This window comes from Manis pentadactyla, chromosome 8, assembly GCF_030020395.1.
Source record: "Manis pentadactyla isolate mManPen7 chromosome 8, mManPen7.hap1, whole genome shotgun sequence".
NCBI lineage: Eukaryota > Metazoa > Chordata > Mammalia > Pholidota > Manidae > Manis > Manis pentadactyla.
In genome coordinates this window covers 53,255,270-53,274,220 of record NC_080026.1, presented here as the reverse complement: position 1 = coordinate 53,274,220, position 18,951 = coordinate 53,255,270, and the positions used below count along the sequence as shown (strand labels likewise).

Sequence of the window (18,951 nt, the reverse complement as noted above, 5' to 3'; positions counted from 1 at the left end):
CCACTATGTTTACAGTACTTTATCTTCCTCAGAGTCTATTTTTTCTTTCTCATCAAGAGGATGGGAATAATCACTGATACCCTACTAAAGGGCTTGATGGGCCTAAAGCAAGTGTTTTTTTAACCATAAAGAGAGTAAAAAGAACAAAAGCACAGCCACAAATTGAATATCTATCTATCTATCCATCTATGTAGAGAGCATATATTAACATATATATACTATGTACATATAGTATATTATAGTATACACATATGTATGTTGTGTGTATACATAAATACTTATATTTGTACTTGCTTGATTTATTAAATTATGTTTGTTTCCAGTTTTATTGAGAAGTAATTGATATACATCACTATATACATTTAAGATGTACAGCATAATGGTTTGATTTACATATATTGTGAAATGATTACTACAATAGGTTTAGTTAATTAACATCCATCATCTCATATAAATATGATACCAAGAAAAGAAAAAAAAACTTCCTGTGATGAGAAATCTTAAGGTCTATTCTCTTGATTTTCCTCTGTATCATACAGCAGTGTTAGCTATAGTCATCACGTTGTACATTACATCCCTAGTACTTGTTTATTTATCTTATAATTGGAAGTTTGTATCTTTTGGCCACCTTCTTCCAATGCCCCCTGCCCAGACCAGAGCAGGTGCTTTTGAAAACACATTGGCTTAATGATGTTGGTTTTATCATGGTACAGACAGAATTTTACAATGATAAACTTCCTCCTTTTTATGCTTTTGATAACAAGATCTTAATTTAAAGAATTCTGGTATAGAACACTGGTCTGTTACAAGTTTCTTAACTATATGAACATTTTTTTAATGGCACAGCAATCTTTTTCTTTTAAGAGCATATCAGTTAAATTTTACAAAATGTAATATTCAGTGAGACAGTATCTGTTTCTCATTTATGAAGAAGACAAAGTATAGAATTCATCCAACTAATAGTCAAGCCTATTGTTTTCACAGAGATAAAGGCAGGCAAATGAACTACTTTTTGATTTAGGTATTTTGGGGTTAGAAAGTTTGGTGTGTCAGAGGAATGTATTAAATCTGTATCACGTGTATAAAAATTACTATCATATTTCTAATTCTGTTGAAGATCAAAATTACTTTGAGGGCCACTCATTTATCCTCAATATATACCTAAGACTTGATTATTCATGATACTTAATTATAATCAAAAGTCATGTTGTAGGGAAAGATTTTGTGAGCATCATCTTATAAGTAGCACTTCTGCCACTAGATCTTCTAAATGATTAATGAGGTTTGAAATATTTATTCAGAGTTTAAGGAATAAAAATAATCTTCTCTTTTCCCCTTTCAGGGGTAGACTTCAAGCCTGAAGCAGAAGGTTTCAGTGCATCAAGCAGTCCAAATGACTTACTTGAAAACCTCACTCATGGGGAAATAATGTATCCTGAGATTTGTATGCTGGAATTAAATTTGCTTTCTACTAGTAAAGCCCAACTTGATGTGCTTGTTCATGTATTTGAAAGTTTTTTGAAAATCATCAGGCAGAAAGAAAAGAACATTTTTCTATTCATGCAGCAGGTAAAAGAGGCATTTAGTTAACTGTGATCAGTGTTTATCACACTCATGTCACAATTACTTATCTCCTTATATATAAACCAACTTGCATTTTGTATACTTTGCATACTTATCTTTACAACACCTTAGGTACATTTTTATCTACAAGTGATATTCTCAAAATCTAATTCAGTTCTCTAAAAGCAGCATAAAATTAATTATGTCATTGGCTAACTAATAATGAATCCTAGTGTATTTCTGAGGATGGATAATATTTTTTAAATTGCATTTCATTTTAATATATGGTTATTGTTTGGAAAAGTCAGAAAACAAAAATAGTATGAAAGATAAAATGAAAATTATGTGTAATCCTACACATAGCATTCTTTCCAGTTACTTTTAACTGTTTATGTATGTATATGTAGTAGACTATTAGTTTATTATGACATTATAGTTCATGCTTTCATGAAGTAAGATATTTAACTTCTCCTGCTTTATTTTTTTAATCTTCAGGGAACTGTGAAAAATCTTTTAGGAGGGTTTTTGAGTATTTTAACACAGGCTGATTCTGATTTTCAAGGTATGTGGAAACCTGTTAGTTTCAAACAATCTTTGAAGTTATTTTGTTACCTGAAATGAAGAGTTGATAATAATGGCTTCCATTGGCCTAGTGCTCAGTGGTTTCAAAAGTAGTTTTATTTGTATCATCTCTTTTGTTCCTCAGAAGCACCCAGTGCAATAGACATAGAATCTTGAATTTAGAGAGAGGAAAATCTAGATTCCAAGGGATTGAGTGAGTTGTTCAAGGTCATATACATAGAAATGGCATTGCAAGGACTGTAACCCAATCTAAATACTGTATTGCTGCTTGGTCAGGTATTGATTGAGTGCCTACTCTATTCTGTACTTTCATAGACATTTGAGGAATTCGTAATGAGTATACAAAATGATACATAGTAGATAGAAACCTAGATTTTAGTTGGTGAGTTAAGGTTAGCATACATGAAATGTTAATTTGGATTTGTTGGATATTTCCTCATGATTAAGCTTAAGTTATATATGATTTGCAAATATGTTCTCCCACACTTTGGCTTGGACTTTTCACTGTCTTGGGAGTATACTTCAGAGCACAATTTTTTTTTTTTTTATAAAGTCCAGTTTATCTATTTTTGCTTCTGTTGCTGTGCTTTTAGTATGTCTAGGAAGGTCTATACCATAGTCACAAAGATTTATTATCTTTAAAAATAGTTTTCTCCTCTCCATGTTCTCTGCTGTCCTTTTTCTTTCATTCTAATTATAATCTTGGGCCTTCTTAAATTGATCTTGCTATGTCTTACCTTTCCTCTCATTTTACTTACTTCTTTCTTTTTGTGCTATATTCTGGAAGATTTCTCTAATTCTACTGCAGCCTTTTATTCAATTTTTAATTTTGGCAATATCTTTTAATATTTAAGAGCTCCATTTTGTTTGATTGCTTTCTGGTTATTCCATTCTCATATAAGGCTATAATACCTTCTTATATATATATGGATATAATATTAACATTTTTAAAAGATTTCTTCCTAACCTAAATTGTCTTTTTCCTTTGGAGTCAATTTATCAATTTGTTTATTTTTTATATCTTGGGTTTTCTCTTTTATTATTCTGATTCTCAAATATTTATAGACCTTTTGTGCCTGTTTTATTTAAGAAAGCTGCTGGAAATTTCCTGTGAGGTTGTAAAAGTAAATCTGCTTCCCTTTTTGGCTTCTATTCTTAGGTTTCACATTCGGATTCTTTTTAGCATGTCTAAAATGGAGATCTTTTTTTCTGGTGAGGAGCAGTGTAAATATACATTAAACATTATAATGTGTGGTGCAAGTATTAGTTATTTTACTCAAAAAAGTTCTACAATTTGTGTAACACTGATTATATCTTATGCTAAACCCATGATATGTTTGATAAAGTGTTCAAACTAATCATTTGTGATAGTTTTTTCACAATCTTTAATATTTCCACTTTTATTTATGTCACCTAATTTTCTACTTAGAAAGTGATAGTTATAATTTAAACATTTTCAAAATAAGAAGGTAGCAGACTATTTTATGGTACCCAACAGTATCAACTTATTTAACAAGTACTGTAATTATTTATGCTTCTTTAAATAATGCCTTTACTTTATGTGGAGCTAACCAATCTTTAAGAAAAGTGATTGTGTTGCTTTTGTCGTTGGTTGACTAGTTGGTTTACACATAATCGTATTGCTATTACTTCAGCAAGTTTTTGGATTATTAGAGTGTCTATAATTCATCTAAAATGTGACAGCAGCATCTGATCTCTTTCAATGAAATCGCTTATTCAGTTCCTTTAATTATGTTTTGGCTTGAATAGTTCCCTTCTGTCTTTTTTTTAATTTAGCATGCCAGCGAGTATTGGTGGATCTTTTGGTGTCTGTGATGAGTTCAAGGACATGTTCAGAAGAGCTAACCCTTCTTTTGAGAATATTTCTGGAGAAGTCTCCTTGTACAGTAAATATGCTAAAATTTAACATTTTTTCACTGATACCTAACAGAATTTTTAAAATGATTTGGAAGTTACTAAGCTCTCTCTTTTAATGTGGTAATTATTATATGGTCAACTCCATGTTATTATGTGTGAAGTTCTCAATTGTTTTATTATTTGCACATATTTTAACCATTTCACTTCTGTTTTGGCTAACCAGACATATCATTGGTATCATTAGTGTCTTTAGTCCATCCCATCCCTGGTCTTTGTGCTTAAAAAGTGCTGAATAATTTTAATTACTAAAGAACTTAATTATGAGTAATTATTACCATTTTGAGGATTACTATTTTTTAGAAAATTATAATCTACTCTTCAGTTATCTTCTATCACTTCTCCTTTTAATTGGTATAGCTTAGTGACATTTAGACTGTTCTTTGCTGAGAAACCCATTTTTATAATGGAATCTTCAGTAGAAACATAAGCAGCTAAACGGAAAACCTTGGAGCTATTTTCTTTGAAGCACGATGAGATGTTCTGGAACTCTGCCCATTAAACTCCCAGCCCCCATCCTCACCCCCACTCCAGCTCACCTGCCTTGTGGACCCTGAGGGAGCTTGGTGGAACACAAGGTTAAAAACCACTAGTATAGACAATTGAGAACTGACGTACATTTATGGACTGTTTCTATTTTTCAGAGTGCATTTCTCATTATCGTAATCAACATTAGATGTAATTTTATGCATCATAAGGCATTTTAACTAGATAAGTCATCTTTTTTTACTTGTCTCCTCATTGTTTTCCCCTTTAATTAAATGCTCATTTCCTCTCATCTTTTCTATATATTCTACATTTCTGTTCAACCAAAAACTTGTAATTATGAATAAAACCTAAAAACTTGATTTTAGTTTACCAAACTTAGATGGAAGCAAGCTTATTTGATTAGGGAAGAGTCATGTGAAATAAGCTGGAAAGCAATTGAACACTCAGTTTTATAAAGTCAATCATGCTGTAATTATCATTGAGAAATTTGGAGAATTCCTAATGTCTTGGGTTCTATCCCTCATTTAAAACATTGACAGAAGCCCCTATAGTCTATGTGGAAATAATCTTTCTTTGATTGAAATGATTCCTGATATAATTATATTTAATTTTGAATACTTAAAACCATCTTATAACTTTTAGGTTTGTACCATAAATTAAGTATCTAAATCTAAAACAAATTAGCTGCAAGAGATTACATATTTTAAGAGTGAAATCTCTGTTCAGTATCTTAACTACATGAAAAATGAAAATTTTAATGATATGGTAGCTAGGGAGGTATTTAAATAGGAGTGCTGATATGTGTATGGATATGTTTGTATGTTCATTTATAACCTTGATTTCAAGATTATTGTGTACTTTGTAACATGATTGTAAAGGTTTGTTTTTCTTTTTCTCTAGGAAATTCTTCTTCTGGGTGTTCTGAAAATTGTTGAAAGTGATATTACTCTGAGCCCTTCACAGTATCTAACCTTCCCTTTACTGCACACTCCAAATATAAGCAATGGTGTTTCATCACAAAAATGTCCTCGGATTCTCAACAGTAAGGCCATGGGATTATTGAGAAGAGCACGAGTCTCAAGAAGCAAGAAAGAGGCTGGCAGTGAAAGTTTCCCCCAGCAGCTGCTTTCCTCTTGGCACATTGCCCCAGTCCACTTGCCACTGCTGGGACAAAACTGCTGGCCTCACCTGGCAGAAGGTTTCAGTGTCTCCCTGTGGTTTAATGTGGAGTGTATCCATGAAGCTCGGAGTACCACAGGAAAAGGAAAGAGGATAAAGAAAAGAAACAAATCATTAATTTTACGGGAAGGTAGTTTTGATGGAACAGGTATGATGACAGCGTTATCTGTTACACTAAGCTTTTTCAGATGGCAATTTGAGTACAGAACACAGCAGTATTCTAACTAACTCTTAACATGTCTTCACTTAAATGCTCGAGTAGTGACATGTCCTGACTTAGCAAAGCTAAGCTGTCCAAATTGCCAGACAGTCTGGAGAACTCCATTTTCTTCTGTACTTTTTTAACCTGGTGGGGAAGGGGGGAAGTGGGGGAACCACCACATATATAACTTCTGTAGGGGTCACCAGCCCCATTTCCTGCCTCTTTCTTGGTCCCATTACTGGATTAGGGTGGCTCCTGATGTTAGAAAAGAAAAGGATAAAACATTATAGCCACTTTTCCATCCTTCTGCTACCTGTTTTCCCAGCCCCTTTTAGTCAGCCCCCTTTCCATCTGCTTTCTCTCTATCAATTCAAACTCTCCTTTTTATGCTGTATCTTACCTCTGGTCTCCTCTCCCAGTTGCTATCATAGAACGTTTAAATGCATCAGCCATTCTCCAAAGTTAGAATAAGTTCCATTCCAGTCCTTTCTATAACTGATCAATTGCTATTTTGCTGCTTTGAAGCTGCATCTTGTTCCTCATACGACCAGGGCTTAAAGAACCCATTGATTGAAAAGCAGTTTATGGTGATGGGACGTGAAGCAGATGGGCTAATTCTTAGGGTCCATGGAATTAATGAAATGACTAGATGAGACAGATGTTTAGGAGTTTGTTTATATGCTGGTCCCGGCCTCTATATTTCTTCACTCCACAAAACTTCCCTACCTGACTGGAGAGCGTCTGCTTCAGGACTCTAGGCGTTCACTAGTGTCTGGCTTTCAGGGGCAGTCCCCTGCCACTGACTTGCAGATGAAAAGGAAAATCCTTAATGACACAGTCAGGACTGAAGAGTAGGAAATGTTTCCTGATATCCACAGTTGGAACTCAGAATTCACTTCTTCACCATGCATTTTCATGTTCTTAGTGTAGCATGCCTACATATTTTATGGGTTAGCCTAGGAAGCCAACTTTAAAAAAAACCTCAGCAGATAATTTTTAGTATTTCAGGCAGAGCATTTTCTTTTGTGAGTTGAATTTGGCGCCTAAGAATTGACAGCTCTGAAACAATATACATGTGATATTATTGATGATGTTGATGCCTAATGTACATTGAGTGCTTTCTGTATGTGCATCACTGTTCATCTCCTTCTGAATGTCATCACTGCACTATAAACTGTGCAGATTGCTTTCTCGTTATGTTATGTTAGAAAAGGAAAGGATAAAACTATATAGCCACTTTTCCATCCTTCTGCTAAATGGGTTCTATCCTTCATTTAAAACATTGACAGAAGCTCCTATAGTTTAGGTGGAAAATAATCTTTCTTTGATAGAAATGATTCCTGATATAATTATTATATTTAATTTTGAATACTTAAAACCATCTTATAACTTTTAGATTTGTACCATAAATTAAGTATCTAAATCTAAAACAAATTAACTGTAAGAGATTACATTTTTTAAGAATGAAATCTCTGTTTAGTATTTTATCTTAAATGAATAAATATACACAATGACCTGAGAAAAATTAAGTATTGGGGAAATTAAAAAGTTTTTTATTGTAAAGATGTATTAGGAAACATATATTTTAGGAAGGTGATCTTGGACAAACATTTAAAAAGAACATTAAAAATAGTATACATGTAAAATTGAGAAGAAATGAAGAAAATATTACAGTGGTAATAGATCCTTTGCCTCTAAACCACTTGTGTGCCACTGAGCAAGTTATATGAGCTCTCAGCATCTCAATTCTGTCACCCTCAAAATGGGGATAATAATAATAGTTACCTCATAAGATTGTTGTGAACATTAAGAAATATTTATAATATTCCTACTCTGCAGTTCCTGGGTACACACTTGTTTTGTTCTAGCCTTTCATTTATACCAGTTAAGATTTGATTTGGGAACTTTTTAAAATATCATATCAGATGATATGAGTTCTCTCTACATCTTACATCTTGAGCAATAGTCCTCAGAATAATCGATGAATTTAACTCTTCTTTTGTAAGACTATTATATTGCCAGGAATAATATGCTTAAAAATTGGTGATGGTTATGCCTGTTGAAAAATGGCAGCAAGTATATATGTAATCTATTACCTGGTTATGTTCATCTTCTCTGAAATTCTGAGCCTCTGGACATGCATTTTATGTTTTGGTACATCTTAATTAACATAGCTTTACAAAAAGTCAAATATCAAAGTCATAGGTAGCGTGGATGACTTGAGGATTCAGCTTATCATACATACTCAGTAGAGGAACAGCTTAAAGTCAGAATGAATAACCAGGTAGTCCAAACTATATTGCATTTACCTTAGCTTGCCCTAGAGAACATTTTAGAATTTCAGAATAACAGCCGTACATTCAAAGATCACTCATCAGGGAGTCTAAACAAGGAATATATTAAAAAACCACAATTTTCCTAAAGGAACTTTAATATCAATTTTTTAAAAATCATGCTATCATAATAATTGTAGGATGATTTTTAGTAGTGCAAAGCACATGACAGTGGTGTGTGCTCCCTGGGCTAGAGTCGATAAATCAGAGGCCCAATCCAATCAGTAAAAGAATCGTGGTGCAGATTGTGTTAGGTATTCACTGTGACATCACAGCAGTCCATTCATTCCCTCAATTAAACCTCAGTTATCATGCATTTTAAAACATTTAGTAACTTTTAATGCACTCAGTTACTTTTTTTCACTCTTGGTGCTTTTTCTGAGTTAACACTTCAACTTTGGAAATAATATTGTTTGGAACTGATCAGGTTCAGACATTCTGGATGAGTAATTTACTACAAGTGAACAACCGTGTTTTGTATTCTTTTAAATTCACTTTTCCACTCAATTTTTATCAACTACTTTACTGATCATTCTAACGTCTTTTTATCATAGAGAACAACAGACCAGAAGATGCAGAGTACACAAATCCTGGTGAAAGGCTCATAGAAGAAGGCTGTATTCATATGATTTCATTGGGATCCAAAGCATTGATGATCCAAGTGTGGGTTGATCCCCACAAGGGCACTTTTATCTTTCGGTATTTATCCTCAACCACCCATGAATAGCTCATGTATTTAAATTATTTATATAATAAACATAGATGTGAAATCTGCTAATAAAGATCATGACAGAAACACATAAAAATCTTATTAAGAGAATACATTCTAACAAGTTATTAATACCATCTTTGTGACAATAACATTATTTTATCCAAAAATTTACAATTATTCTCTACACTAGATTATCAATTAGATTTTAGACCAAATACATACTGAAGTCTTATCTCTAGAAGTATTCTGTCAGATTGAGATGGTCTTAAGATGTAACTATCAGACAGCTGCTTTCCATGTAGATTATGTATTTAATAGCCATTATCTAATAAGCTTAGGTTCTCCTTACTATCTTGTCCTTTTTTCCTACCTCCTTTGTTAACTTGTATAGACACAAGTCTTTTATTTGTAGTGAGTATATACAATTTTTATAAAACTTAAAAATAACAAATAGTATGTTATTTAGGGATATATGCTTTGTAAATCTTAAAAGTGTACTGCATATGCATTATATCTTAATTCTCTCACAATTCCTCAGAGTAGGTTAGATGTCCAATACATCCTGGCATTTAGACATTTATGTAAAATAAGTATTGATTTTTATATGGCCAAATTTGTATGTAGTTTCTAAAAGGGCAAGGACTATATAAATAGTTGGTAATAAAATTTTTTTTATTACCAAATTGAATTTTGAAAATTACTCCCTAAATTATTAACACCAGCAAATGAACCTAATCTATTTTAGTTCATGAGTTGAGATAAAAATACAATAAGCAGATTATGATATAAAACAAAGTGCTACTGGTTTTTTAAGTTAGTTTAAAATTAGAACTGATTTTTAATCTCACTTAAATATCTGGAATTGTAGTTATCATTCATGTGTTAAATACTGAGATCATAAATTTCATGTTTTCAGCCTAAACCTTTTCTCTTTTTGTGTAGTGTGTGTGTGGATTCAAATGATGATATGAAAGCTGTTTTACTAGCACAGGTTGAATCACAGGAGAATATTTTCCTCCCAAGCAAATGGCAACATTTAGTACTCACCTACTTACAGCAGCCCCAAGGGAAAAAGAATATCCATGGGAAAATCTCCATATGGGTCTCTGGACAGAGGTATGAAACATTTTTAGTAAATACTTATTAACCTCAGTTACTTATTATTAAGTTTAATTAGTCTGTTAAAGCTTCTGAAATATATTACAGAAAACTACAGATAAAATTTACTGTTTACTAATGTAGGAATTTGTATCCGAGTTGGATATTTTTTCTTATCACTTCTATAAATGTAAAAAACTATCACTTTTCCTATATATAACTTTAATACAGAATTAATTTCCCATAGAAGTAATTATTGAACATTAATATTTAGGTTTGGGAGAGCTTGCAGAAATCTAGACATTTAGATATTTATGTAGAGTATGTGTTAAATCAAGGAACAAAATCTATAATTTGGTCCTTCAACTCATATGTTATAAAATGAATCCACAAGGAATTATTTCATTTAAGTGGCTAATAAGGCTAATACCTAAATTAAATCAGGGTTTTAAAAGAAATTAGAATGACTAGAGAAAAATATAAGCCAATAAATCAGCTGATAGATTAAGATAGGGTCCTAGAAATATACCAGGTGATAGATTCAGGTGTAGTTTCATGGGATTTTTTACTGACCAGGAGAACTGTGGGTCAGATTTATAAGAAACATTTTCTGGAATATCTTAATGTAAAGTTCAACCCTGAGAGAGCTATATAATGTGTCTTCTACTTATAAGAGTTGGGAACTATTTTACTGAATGAAATAGCATGGAAGGTGATACAGAATTAGAAACTAGGGTATCATGGAAAAGTTGGAAGGAAGAGTCTGAGTTGAATAATGAAAAAGAAAAATGACATGGGCTTTGGTGAAGTTACCTAACAGGAGGCTTTGAATGCCAAGATGAGGAATCGAGATTGAACTGAACGGACTATAAAATACTGTATGCCTGTTATATTACACTTTTGCTAGGTACATTATATACATTACCTCCCAACTCTCTCAAAAATCCCTTTAAATAGATTAGACCATCGAGATGACATAGACCCTTAGCATAAATTAACCTGTTTTCATTCATTTGTTTGTTCATCAAATATTTATTGAGGAATTACTGTATGCTGAGCATATGCCGTATCTGCCCAGGGGTAGTTGCAGACAAGACAGTCATGTTCCCTGCCTTCTTTGAACTCACAGTCTAGTGAGGAAGCTGACAACAAACACAATTAAATGAATATATACAGATCATGATGAATGCTGTGAAGGTTAACAAACACCTCCCAAGACAGAAAATACCAAGTTTGCTACTTGAAAGAAGTGGATCAGGGAAGGTCTATCTAGGACAGATTATTTAAGCAGAAACCTGAAGGAGAAGATGGAGCTTGCCATGAGCAGGAGGGAGGAAGAACATTCCAGGCACAGCAAAGGGCCTGTGGAAACTATGGAGAGACTGTGTGTCGAGCCTTTGCTGCAAGGGAGGCTACAGAATGGCTTATGGCTGTCCAGCCTCAGTACTAGAGGAAAGCAGGAGAAAGGGACCTGGTGAATGGCTTTAGGGTAGCCAGTCCATGGTCTCAGCCACAGGAGAGAACAGGCTTTGGAAATAAAGTCAGGGGTTCAGTTTTTGTTTATGCATTTAAAAAAATGCACAAAAGGGAGGGATAAGGGAGAAAAAGGAGCATTACAATTAGCACACATAATGTAGGGGCGGGGGGCACGGGGAAGGCAATATAACACAGAGAAGACAAGTAGTGATTCTATAGCATCTTACTATGCTCATGGACGGTGACTGTAAAATGGGGTATGTGGTGGGGACTTGATTATGGGGGGAGTCTAGTAACCATAATGTTGCTCATGTAATTGTACATTAATGATACTAAAAAAAATGCATGGAAATACATCACTGAAGCTCAGTTTTCCTATTCCAAATAAAATATTTTAAGAGAAGTTCTCAATCTTCACCACTGCCTAAGCCTGAATGGCAGCTGTAGCCTGTCAGTAAATTTCTTTGCAGAATCTTGAGTTAGATCACCTGGAGTTGGAATTGAAGTTAGGGCTGTGAGAAGCAAGCTTCTTTCTTGTGGACTCTCTTCTCATTTCTTGAGCTCTTAACATATGCCAGGCCCCATACTAAGCACTTTACACAGCTTACCTCATTTAGTCATCCCAACACAATGAAGTAGATATATTGTTATCTCTGTTTTACGTATGATGCAGCTGAGACCCGAGTGGGGCAAAGTCATGCCATAAGGAAGAAGTACAGACTTGAACCTAGACTCTGACCCCAGAGAGAGCCCATGCTTTAAAACCCTGGACTTCATTGCCCCAGCAGCTTTTTTCTTCATCAAACCAGCTAACAGGTATAGGAATCATAAGCTAATTATTACACATGTGCAGAAAGAGAGTGGACAGTTCTGAAGTTAGCATAGCCATTTGATTCACATACATTCTGTTTTTCACCCTGTCTTGCCAATGGGTTTCAGCCCTGGGCAAGTTCGCTATGGATTCAGTGTGACCAAAGAAATTGGGGTGAAGAAGACCAAAATGTTCTTGGGGTGGAAAGGTTATACCCAACTTTATTTCCAGGTGGCAGGTCAGTCACTAAAATCCCATTCACTCAGAGCGAGCCTGTATGCAGCAAACTGGTCTCTGCCCTGGGCCCCTCTGTCTGCACAGCCATCCTCTGTGCCCCTCTGTCCACACAGCCATCCTCTGGGCCCCTCGGTCTGCACAGCTGTCCTCTGGACCTCTCTGCCTACACAGCCATCCCACACAGTCGTCCCACACAGCATCCTCTGAGCCTCTGTCCTTGGCGCTGCCACCACTCCAGCCTCTGCCCTACTCTCCTGCAGCCTTGCAGCCATGCCACTGTGTCATGCCCAGAGCACCGGGCAGAGCTCTTTATAGAGTCATTGCCCACAGGTGTGCAGTGAGCTAGTCAACCAGGGCCAGGTGAGAATCCTGGCCACAGGAACTCTCATTTTATTCACACACCCATCCACTTATTTCTACATTACTTTGAAGGAACTTTTTGCCACCTGATACAAATCAATGATTTCAACTGTTAATAGAGCAATGAGTAAAGTGATCATTGACAAATATATTCCGTTGATTTAAACTTGGCACCGTCTTTACCACTTTCTAAACAAATAGAATAATTTCTACAAATAATACATTTCAAGAGGACACTTTTAATAATACATAATGACAGAAGAATAACTTATTAATAGTTTCTACTTTTACTTAATGAAAATCATACAAGTCTGGTAGGAATATATAGCACATTTGTTGAATTCATCTTAAAAACAGTATTAAGTCATACTGCCACTAGGGGACAGTAGTCTTTCACTTATGCCATTTATTTGTCCCAGGAAAGAGATGCATGTCATAGAAATGATCTCACAAGTTGTGTGTCAGTTATGCTTCAGTAAAAAAAATTACCCCATATCTTTCATTTATTAAGAAATATTCCTATTAAAATAATTAAACTTACATGTTAACTATGAAACAGAAAGCTTTAAGGGAAAGTTTTTAAATAATATATACCAAAGTAGAATTTTTCATTAAGAGCTAGGCTTTGTTAGTTTATTCTAAGTCTTTTTATTATTTAAAAACTTTGCCTTTAGAAATTACCTTCATTATCTTATATGGAGTTTAAAATATTACTAAAATAGGAGTAGAGCTGGACACTACAATCTCAATCAGATGAAGTTCTCCCATCATGTGTGTCTCTCTGTGACCTTTTCCTACTGGTTCTTTTGTAAGGATTCCAGCTCTGTAATGACTTAGCCCTGAAAAAATAGAAAATGCAAAAAAGCTATGGTATTTCAGTGGCTAGTCAGAGCAAAATCTGGAGGAGTGATATTCCTTTTCTGATTAATATTTGAGGGCCTCATAGAGGATATGAGATTTTAGGAACTGTTTCTCAAGATGGAGTATGTATAAACCAGGAAGGCGCATATGCAGAAGCCAAATGGCTAAGAAAATAAGGAGCAAATGTCTGGTCACACTTGCCGTGGCCTGTTGTAGGATCACCAGACACTCTGCTCTGCTCTTTCTGGGGCTTGGGGGTTGCCAGCACCTTGGACCAGGATAAAACAGAATCAACTCTCTTTCTCCCACTCACCAGTTACTTGATACTGAACCAAGAAAATTGCTCAAGTTTCCCATTGTTAAACATTCACACTTTTAAAATACTTAGTACTTTTTAATACTTAGTACTTAGTCCTCACTGAAGTAATTTATTTAACCTTATTTTTAACTTAGGAAATCTGACGTTCCTTTGAATTTTATGCTGCCAAGAAAAACAAATTTGTCATCTGATAGCAATAAAACATTTTGCATGATCGGCCATTGTTTGTCATCCCAAGAAGAGTTTTTGCAATTGTCTGGAAAATGGGACCTGGGAAATTTACTCCTCTTCAATGGTATATTTTCCCCTTTAAAGCCATTTCAAGTTTTTCTTTCAGTTAACAAGTATTAAACTAAGTAAATTATCCTGGATAAAATATTAATTCCTGTTCCTTCACTTGTGCTTAATAAGTACTGTATTTCCTAGATTTCAAGATGCACATATAGAATATTTTAACATTTTATAATGTAGACGTTTCTTGTAATTGACATACATTTAATGTAGAAGTGCATATCTTATTTATTGTTCCCCCACCCCCGCAGTAAAAGAAGAGCTGATATTAAATCAACTTTATTTTATAATCCTGGAAAATGCAGTATTACAACAAGTAAACTCATAATGGTTTTCCCATTTATTTATAATTTCAATGTATTAAATTTTAGGGGTAAAATTTTAGGGATAAAAGAAATCTGATTGTTAAAAATACATCACTGAACCTGGCACAAAATGGCTGTCATTTAGACAGCTTAATGAATAAATAGACGTATGGATGGGAGGAATAAAGGTATCAACTCACATTTTATTTTAAAAGAAATTCACTGAGGTATAGTTTTCATTTATTAAAAAAAAACAGAAGAAAACGTTTCTAGCTTAAGGAACAGAAAGAAATTTCATGATTTTATTTTAGCAAGTTAACTTTATACTAATTCATCTTCCCTCCATAGTTTGTTATATTTGCTAATTACACCAATTTGGAAATTGAGGCTTTGTCAATTTTATAAGAAATAGAGAACAACTCAAAGAGTCTGGCAAAAAAAAAAAAAAAAAACTCTTGGCTTTTTATAGAAAATTCTGGTTGAAGTGGTTTAAATAAGGAACTTTATTTTTCTGCTGTATAGGAGCTAAGATTGGTTCACAAGAGGCTTTTTATTTATATGTTTGTGGACCCAACCATACATCTATAATGCCATGTAAATATGGGAGACCTGTGAATGACTACTCCAAGTACATTAATAAAGAAATTTTGCATTGTGAACAAATCAGAGAACTTTTTATGACCAAGAAAGATGTGGACATTGGGCTCTTAATTGTAAGTTTTGATTTTATGAGTTTTAACTTAATAGTAACTGTGCATAGATATGTTTGAGTGTGTAATTAACTATGAGTTAGATTTCTCAAGTTTCTCTTTTTTTGTTTTCTCAGCATTTTCTTCATTTTCTTAGAACAAGGCTTTTTCTGAGAAAGAAATTGAAATACTCTGACTTGAGAATTTATTTTCTGTTTTCAAATCTTCATCTCCTCCTTGGAACTGTATTTCTATACTAAGTATTAGTTAAGTTTAGTTATATCTATTAATCATTCAGGAAAAATGTTTATGATATAGTGAAAAATAAAATTAGCCTAAAAAATATTGCCATTACATTTCCTTTCCATACTTTATAAATAAACACTAATTTTTATTTATATTACTTATAATTATATAATTTAGGTTTTAGAATATTCTTTAATATCAGTAACAACTAGGAGTTTTGTTTTATTGCTAACTGCTTATATAAGACCCTCATATTGTTTTTATGCATTATTCTAATATTTTGTTGTATTATACAGTTTAGGAGCTTCTAATGGGTATTTTCATTATGGAAACTAAAAAACTGAGCCTTCATAGTCTTAAAAGTCTAAAAACTGGTAGGTCTGTCCATGACACTGTGTTCCTCCTCTTGCTTCTTACAAGAGGCACAATTATAGGGCAGAGACATTTTTTACTAGGATACTATTTTTGGAATGTATTTTGTTATTAGTGAAATGTATATTTCACAATAAAATTATTTCTATCTTAAAGCTGTAATGTTTGGCTCAAGTAAAGGGAAAATTCTAGTATGATATTTTGTAAAACATGTATGTCTTAAATGGTGTTAAATATATCTGGTAAAATAGGTATAGGGTAAATACCTGTGAAATTTAAGTAAATATCTGATATTAGGTATACAATCTTTTTTCTCCCTAAGAAGTATTTTTAAATGGGGTTGGAGGCATTGCGGCTGTCCACTAGCACTGCATGGGGACAGGAATACTCAACATTGTACAGTGCATGGGCAATGCTATAGAACAAAGAATTATCCCACCCCAAATGGCCCACCATTGAGGAAAACATGGTTTTCAAACCTAAGTGTGTGTCAGAATCACCCAGAACACTTGAAACATAGATTGCTTGGTGGGAGTTGCAGATTGAGTAGGTCTAAAGTGTGTCCCACAGATGTGCATTTTTAACAAATTCCCAGGTGATGCTGACATTGCTGGTTGGGAACCACACACTGAGAGGCCCATACAAGTGTTTGTTCAAATAATAATTTTAACCCTAGTTTTTGTTTGATCTATTTGTTTTCACAAAAAAACAAAAAATTTCTTTAATCCTTTTTTTCCTGAAAAGAATAAAAGTTATGTAAGTTATCAAATTCAACATAAATTATCTCAAATGAACATTCTAAGGGTTTCATATGAATGCTCTTTTTAGAAAGCACATTTTTAAAGCCTTAGCAATTTGGGGTTATAATGTCATAGTGAGCAGTCAGGCCAAGATGGTGCCCTCCTGGCAAGGCGCTTGTGTCAGGTTGGACTTCTTTCAGGTAACTGGGCATATGTCAAGTTTCAGGTTTAAAATTTTGTTTTATCTGGCGTAATCACATACAATAGACTATGTAGTCAGTTTAGTTGATATATGAATATGCTAGTGTCTGATGAAACTACATTTAAATCACCATGGGTTGAAAATTGTCAAAGCCCAAGGCTCCCACCAGTTTCTGAGATAACACGCTAAATCTGCAGTTCATGATTTTCCCTAAGCCTGAACTCCTGCAGTTGCTGCCAAAGTATATTGAGAGCACCCAAAGTGTATTCTGCATTTAAAATTGACCGTAATTTTTAAAGTAGCCAAGAGAAGCTTGACAGAAAGCCAGCAGCTGATAGAAACTATCCTTTACATGGAAAAAATATTGCAAGTTGTATTCTGTTTTAGTTAGGGTTTATGGTAGTCTGGAATTTTATTCTGGTAGAAAGATCTGGTTTAAAGTCTCTTTTAAATGAGTAGCCAGCCTGTGAGCAAATTCAAAGAAAATATTTTGAATACATTAATCCAGAGTTCTCATCTCATAGGGGGTTGTAAAGGTTGGTTAATATTTACAAGTGCATAAGACAGTGCCTGCTGTATAATGAGTGTGGCTTGAGATTTGCAGCTGTTTTACTAGTAAATATAATCTCATGTTTATTCTGGACTTTTTCTCAGTCTTAATGGGTTTTATACTATTGATCACTGCTAAATGAAACTGATCTTTTCCTTTGTGGGGAGCTGCCTTGCTTCTCACATTCATCTTTGTTTAATATAGTTGTCTGTCTTTCTTAAAAGAAGAAGATTTGATGGGTATCTTTTCACTTTGAAATATGTGTTGGCTAGTTTAAACTTTTTAAACATTGTTTAGTTACTGAAGGAAAATATTTATGTTTCAGGAAAGTCTTTCAGTTGTTTATACAGCTTACTGTCCTGCTCAGTATACCATCTACGAGCCAGTTATTAGACTTAAAGGCCAAATGAAAACCCAGCTCTCTCAAAGACCCTTCAGCTCAAAAGAAGTTCAGAGCATCTTATTCGAACCTCACCATCTAAAGAATCTTCAGTCTACTGAATGTAAAACTATTCAAGGCATTCTGCATGAGATTGGTGGAGCTGGTATATTTGTTTTTCTCTTTGCTAGGGTAAGAATTACTGATTCTAGTTTTATCTAAGAAGAAACTACTTCTTTATTTTTGATAAATTTCATAGTTTATTTTTTAGTCCAAATAAAGCTATATATATCAACTATTTAAACTTCTGAAAGATTTTTTTTTTAATCATACATTCTAGGATATCAAGCTTTCTTCCACAAATGGTGAAAATTTAATTTGTGAACATTTTAGAAGTTTTCTATTATCCAGAAATGTAATTAGAACACTTACATATTAAATGTACAAGATTTAAAATCATCAATGGGGAAAAAAATGCATACTGTACTAACAATACAGCAAAAGTGTATCCTTTAAAATAAGGTTTGTGAAAAGCATTTTTTCCTTGAAGCTTCCAGATACATGGAAAAAAACAAGGGTCCACAAATAAGTACAAAAATAATTTATTTGGGTTTCTTTGATTTTATTTGTAAAGAGAAGGAGAAATATAAAAGGTTTGGCTCATGCCGTGAGTACTATACTAAAATAAATTGTTTATCTGTTCTATTTAGTCATCTGAGGGCAGAAACAATATCTTCCCTGACTTAAAGTAGGCGTCAATGAGTATATGCTGTCTCAGGGATTGCTGAAATCCAAAATAAGGGATTCAAATGGTCTCACTTTGGTACAGATCATCTGTACTTCCTTGTTTAATTAAAGTGGCACTGATGTTCTTTCATCCCCAGAATTTTATCCCTAAGTATAACTTCTAAAATAGTACCAAATTTTCACACTGACTCCCTAACTGGCTTGCTTTCTTTAATGGGACCACATTTGATTAGTTTTGAATTAATTAAGCCATATCGGTGTTGTTACTATTCT

General features: G+C 33.7%; 1 protein-coding gene across 5 annotated transcripts in view; it reads left to right on the top strand.

Moving 5' to 3' along the window:
* The window catches only part of LYST (lysosomal trafficking regulator), a 224,662-nt gene that overhangs the window by 54,435 nt on the left and 151,276 nt on the right, over positions 1 to 18,951 (top strand). For all 5 annotated transcript variants that reach the window (XR_008998856.1, XM_036919307.2, XM_057505741.1 and 2 more), the window contains 9 exons: positions 1,343 to 1,569; positions 2,059 to 2,125; positions 3,943 to 4,052; positions 5,470 to 5,896; positions 8,838 to 8,982; positions 9,938 to 10,111; positions 14,292 to 14,452; positions 15,276 to 15,466; positions 17,878 to 18,123. Coding sequence is in view for 4 of the 5 variants with exons in the window: in XM_036919307.2 (XP_036775202.2) it covers positions 1,343 to 1,569; positions 2,059 to 2,125; positions 3,943 to 4,052; positions 5,470 to 5,896; positions 8,838 to 8,982; positions 9,938 to 10,111; positions 14,292 to 14,452; positions 15,276 to 15,466; positions 17,878 to 18,123 (1,748 nt within the window). In the remaining variant the exon portion in view is untranslated. The remainder of the gene's footprint in view (positions 1 to 1,342; positions 1,570 to 2,058; positions 2,126 to 3,942; positions 4,053 to 5,469; positions 5,897 to 8,837; positions 8,983 to 9,937; positions 10,112 to 14,291; positions 14,453 to 15,275; positions 15,467 to 17,877; positions 18,124 to 18,951) is intronic.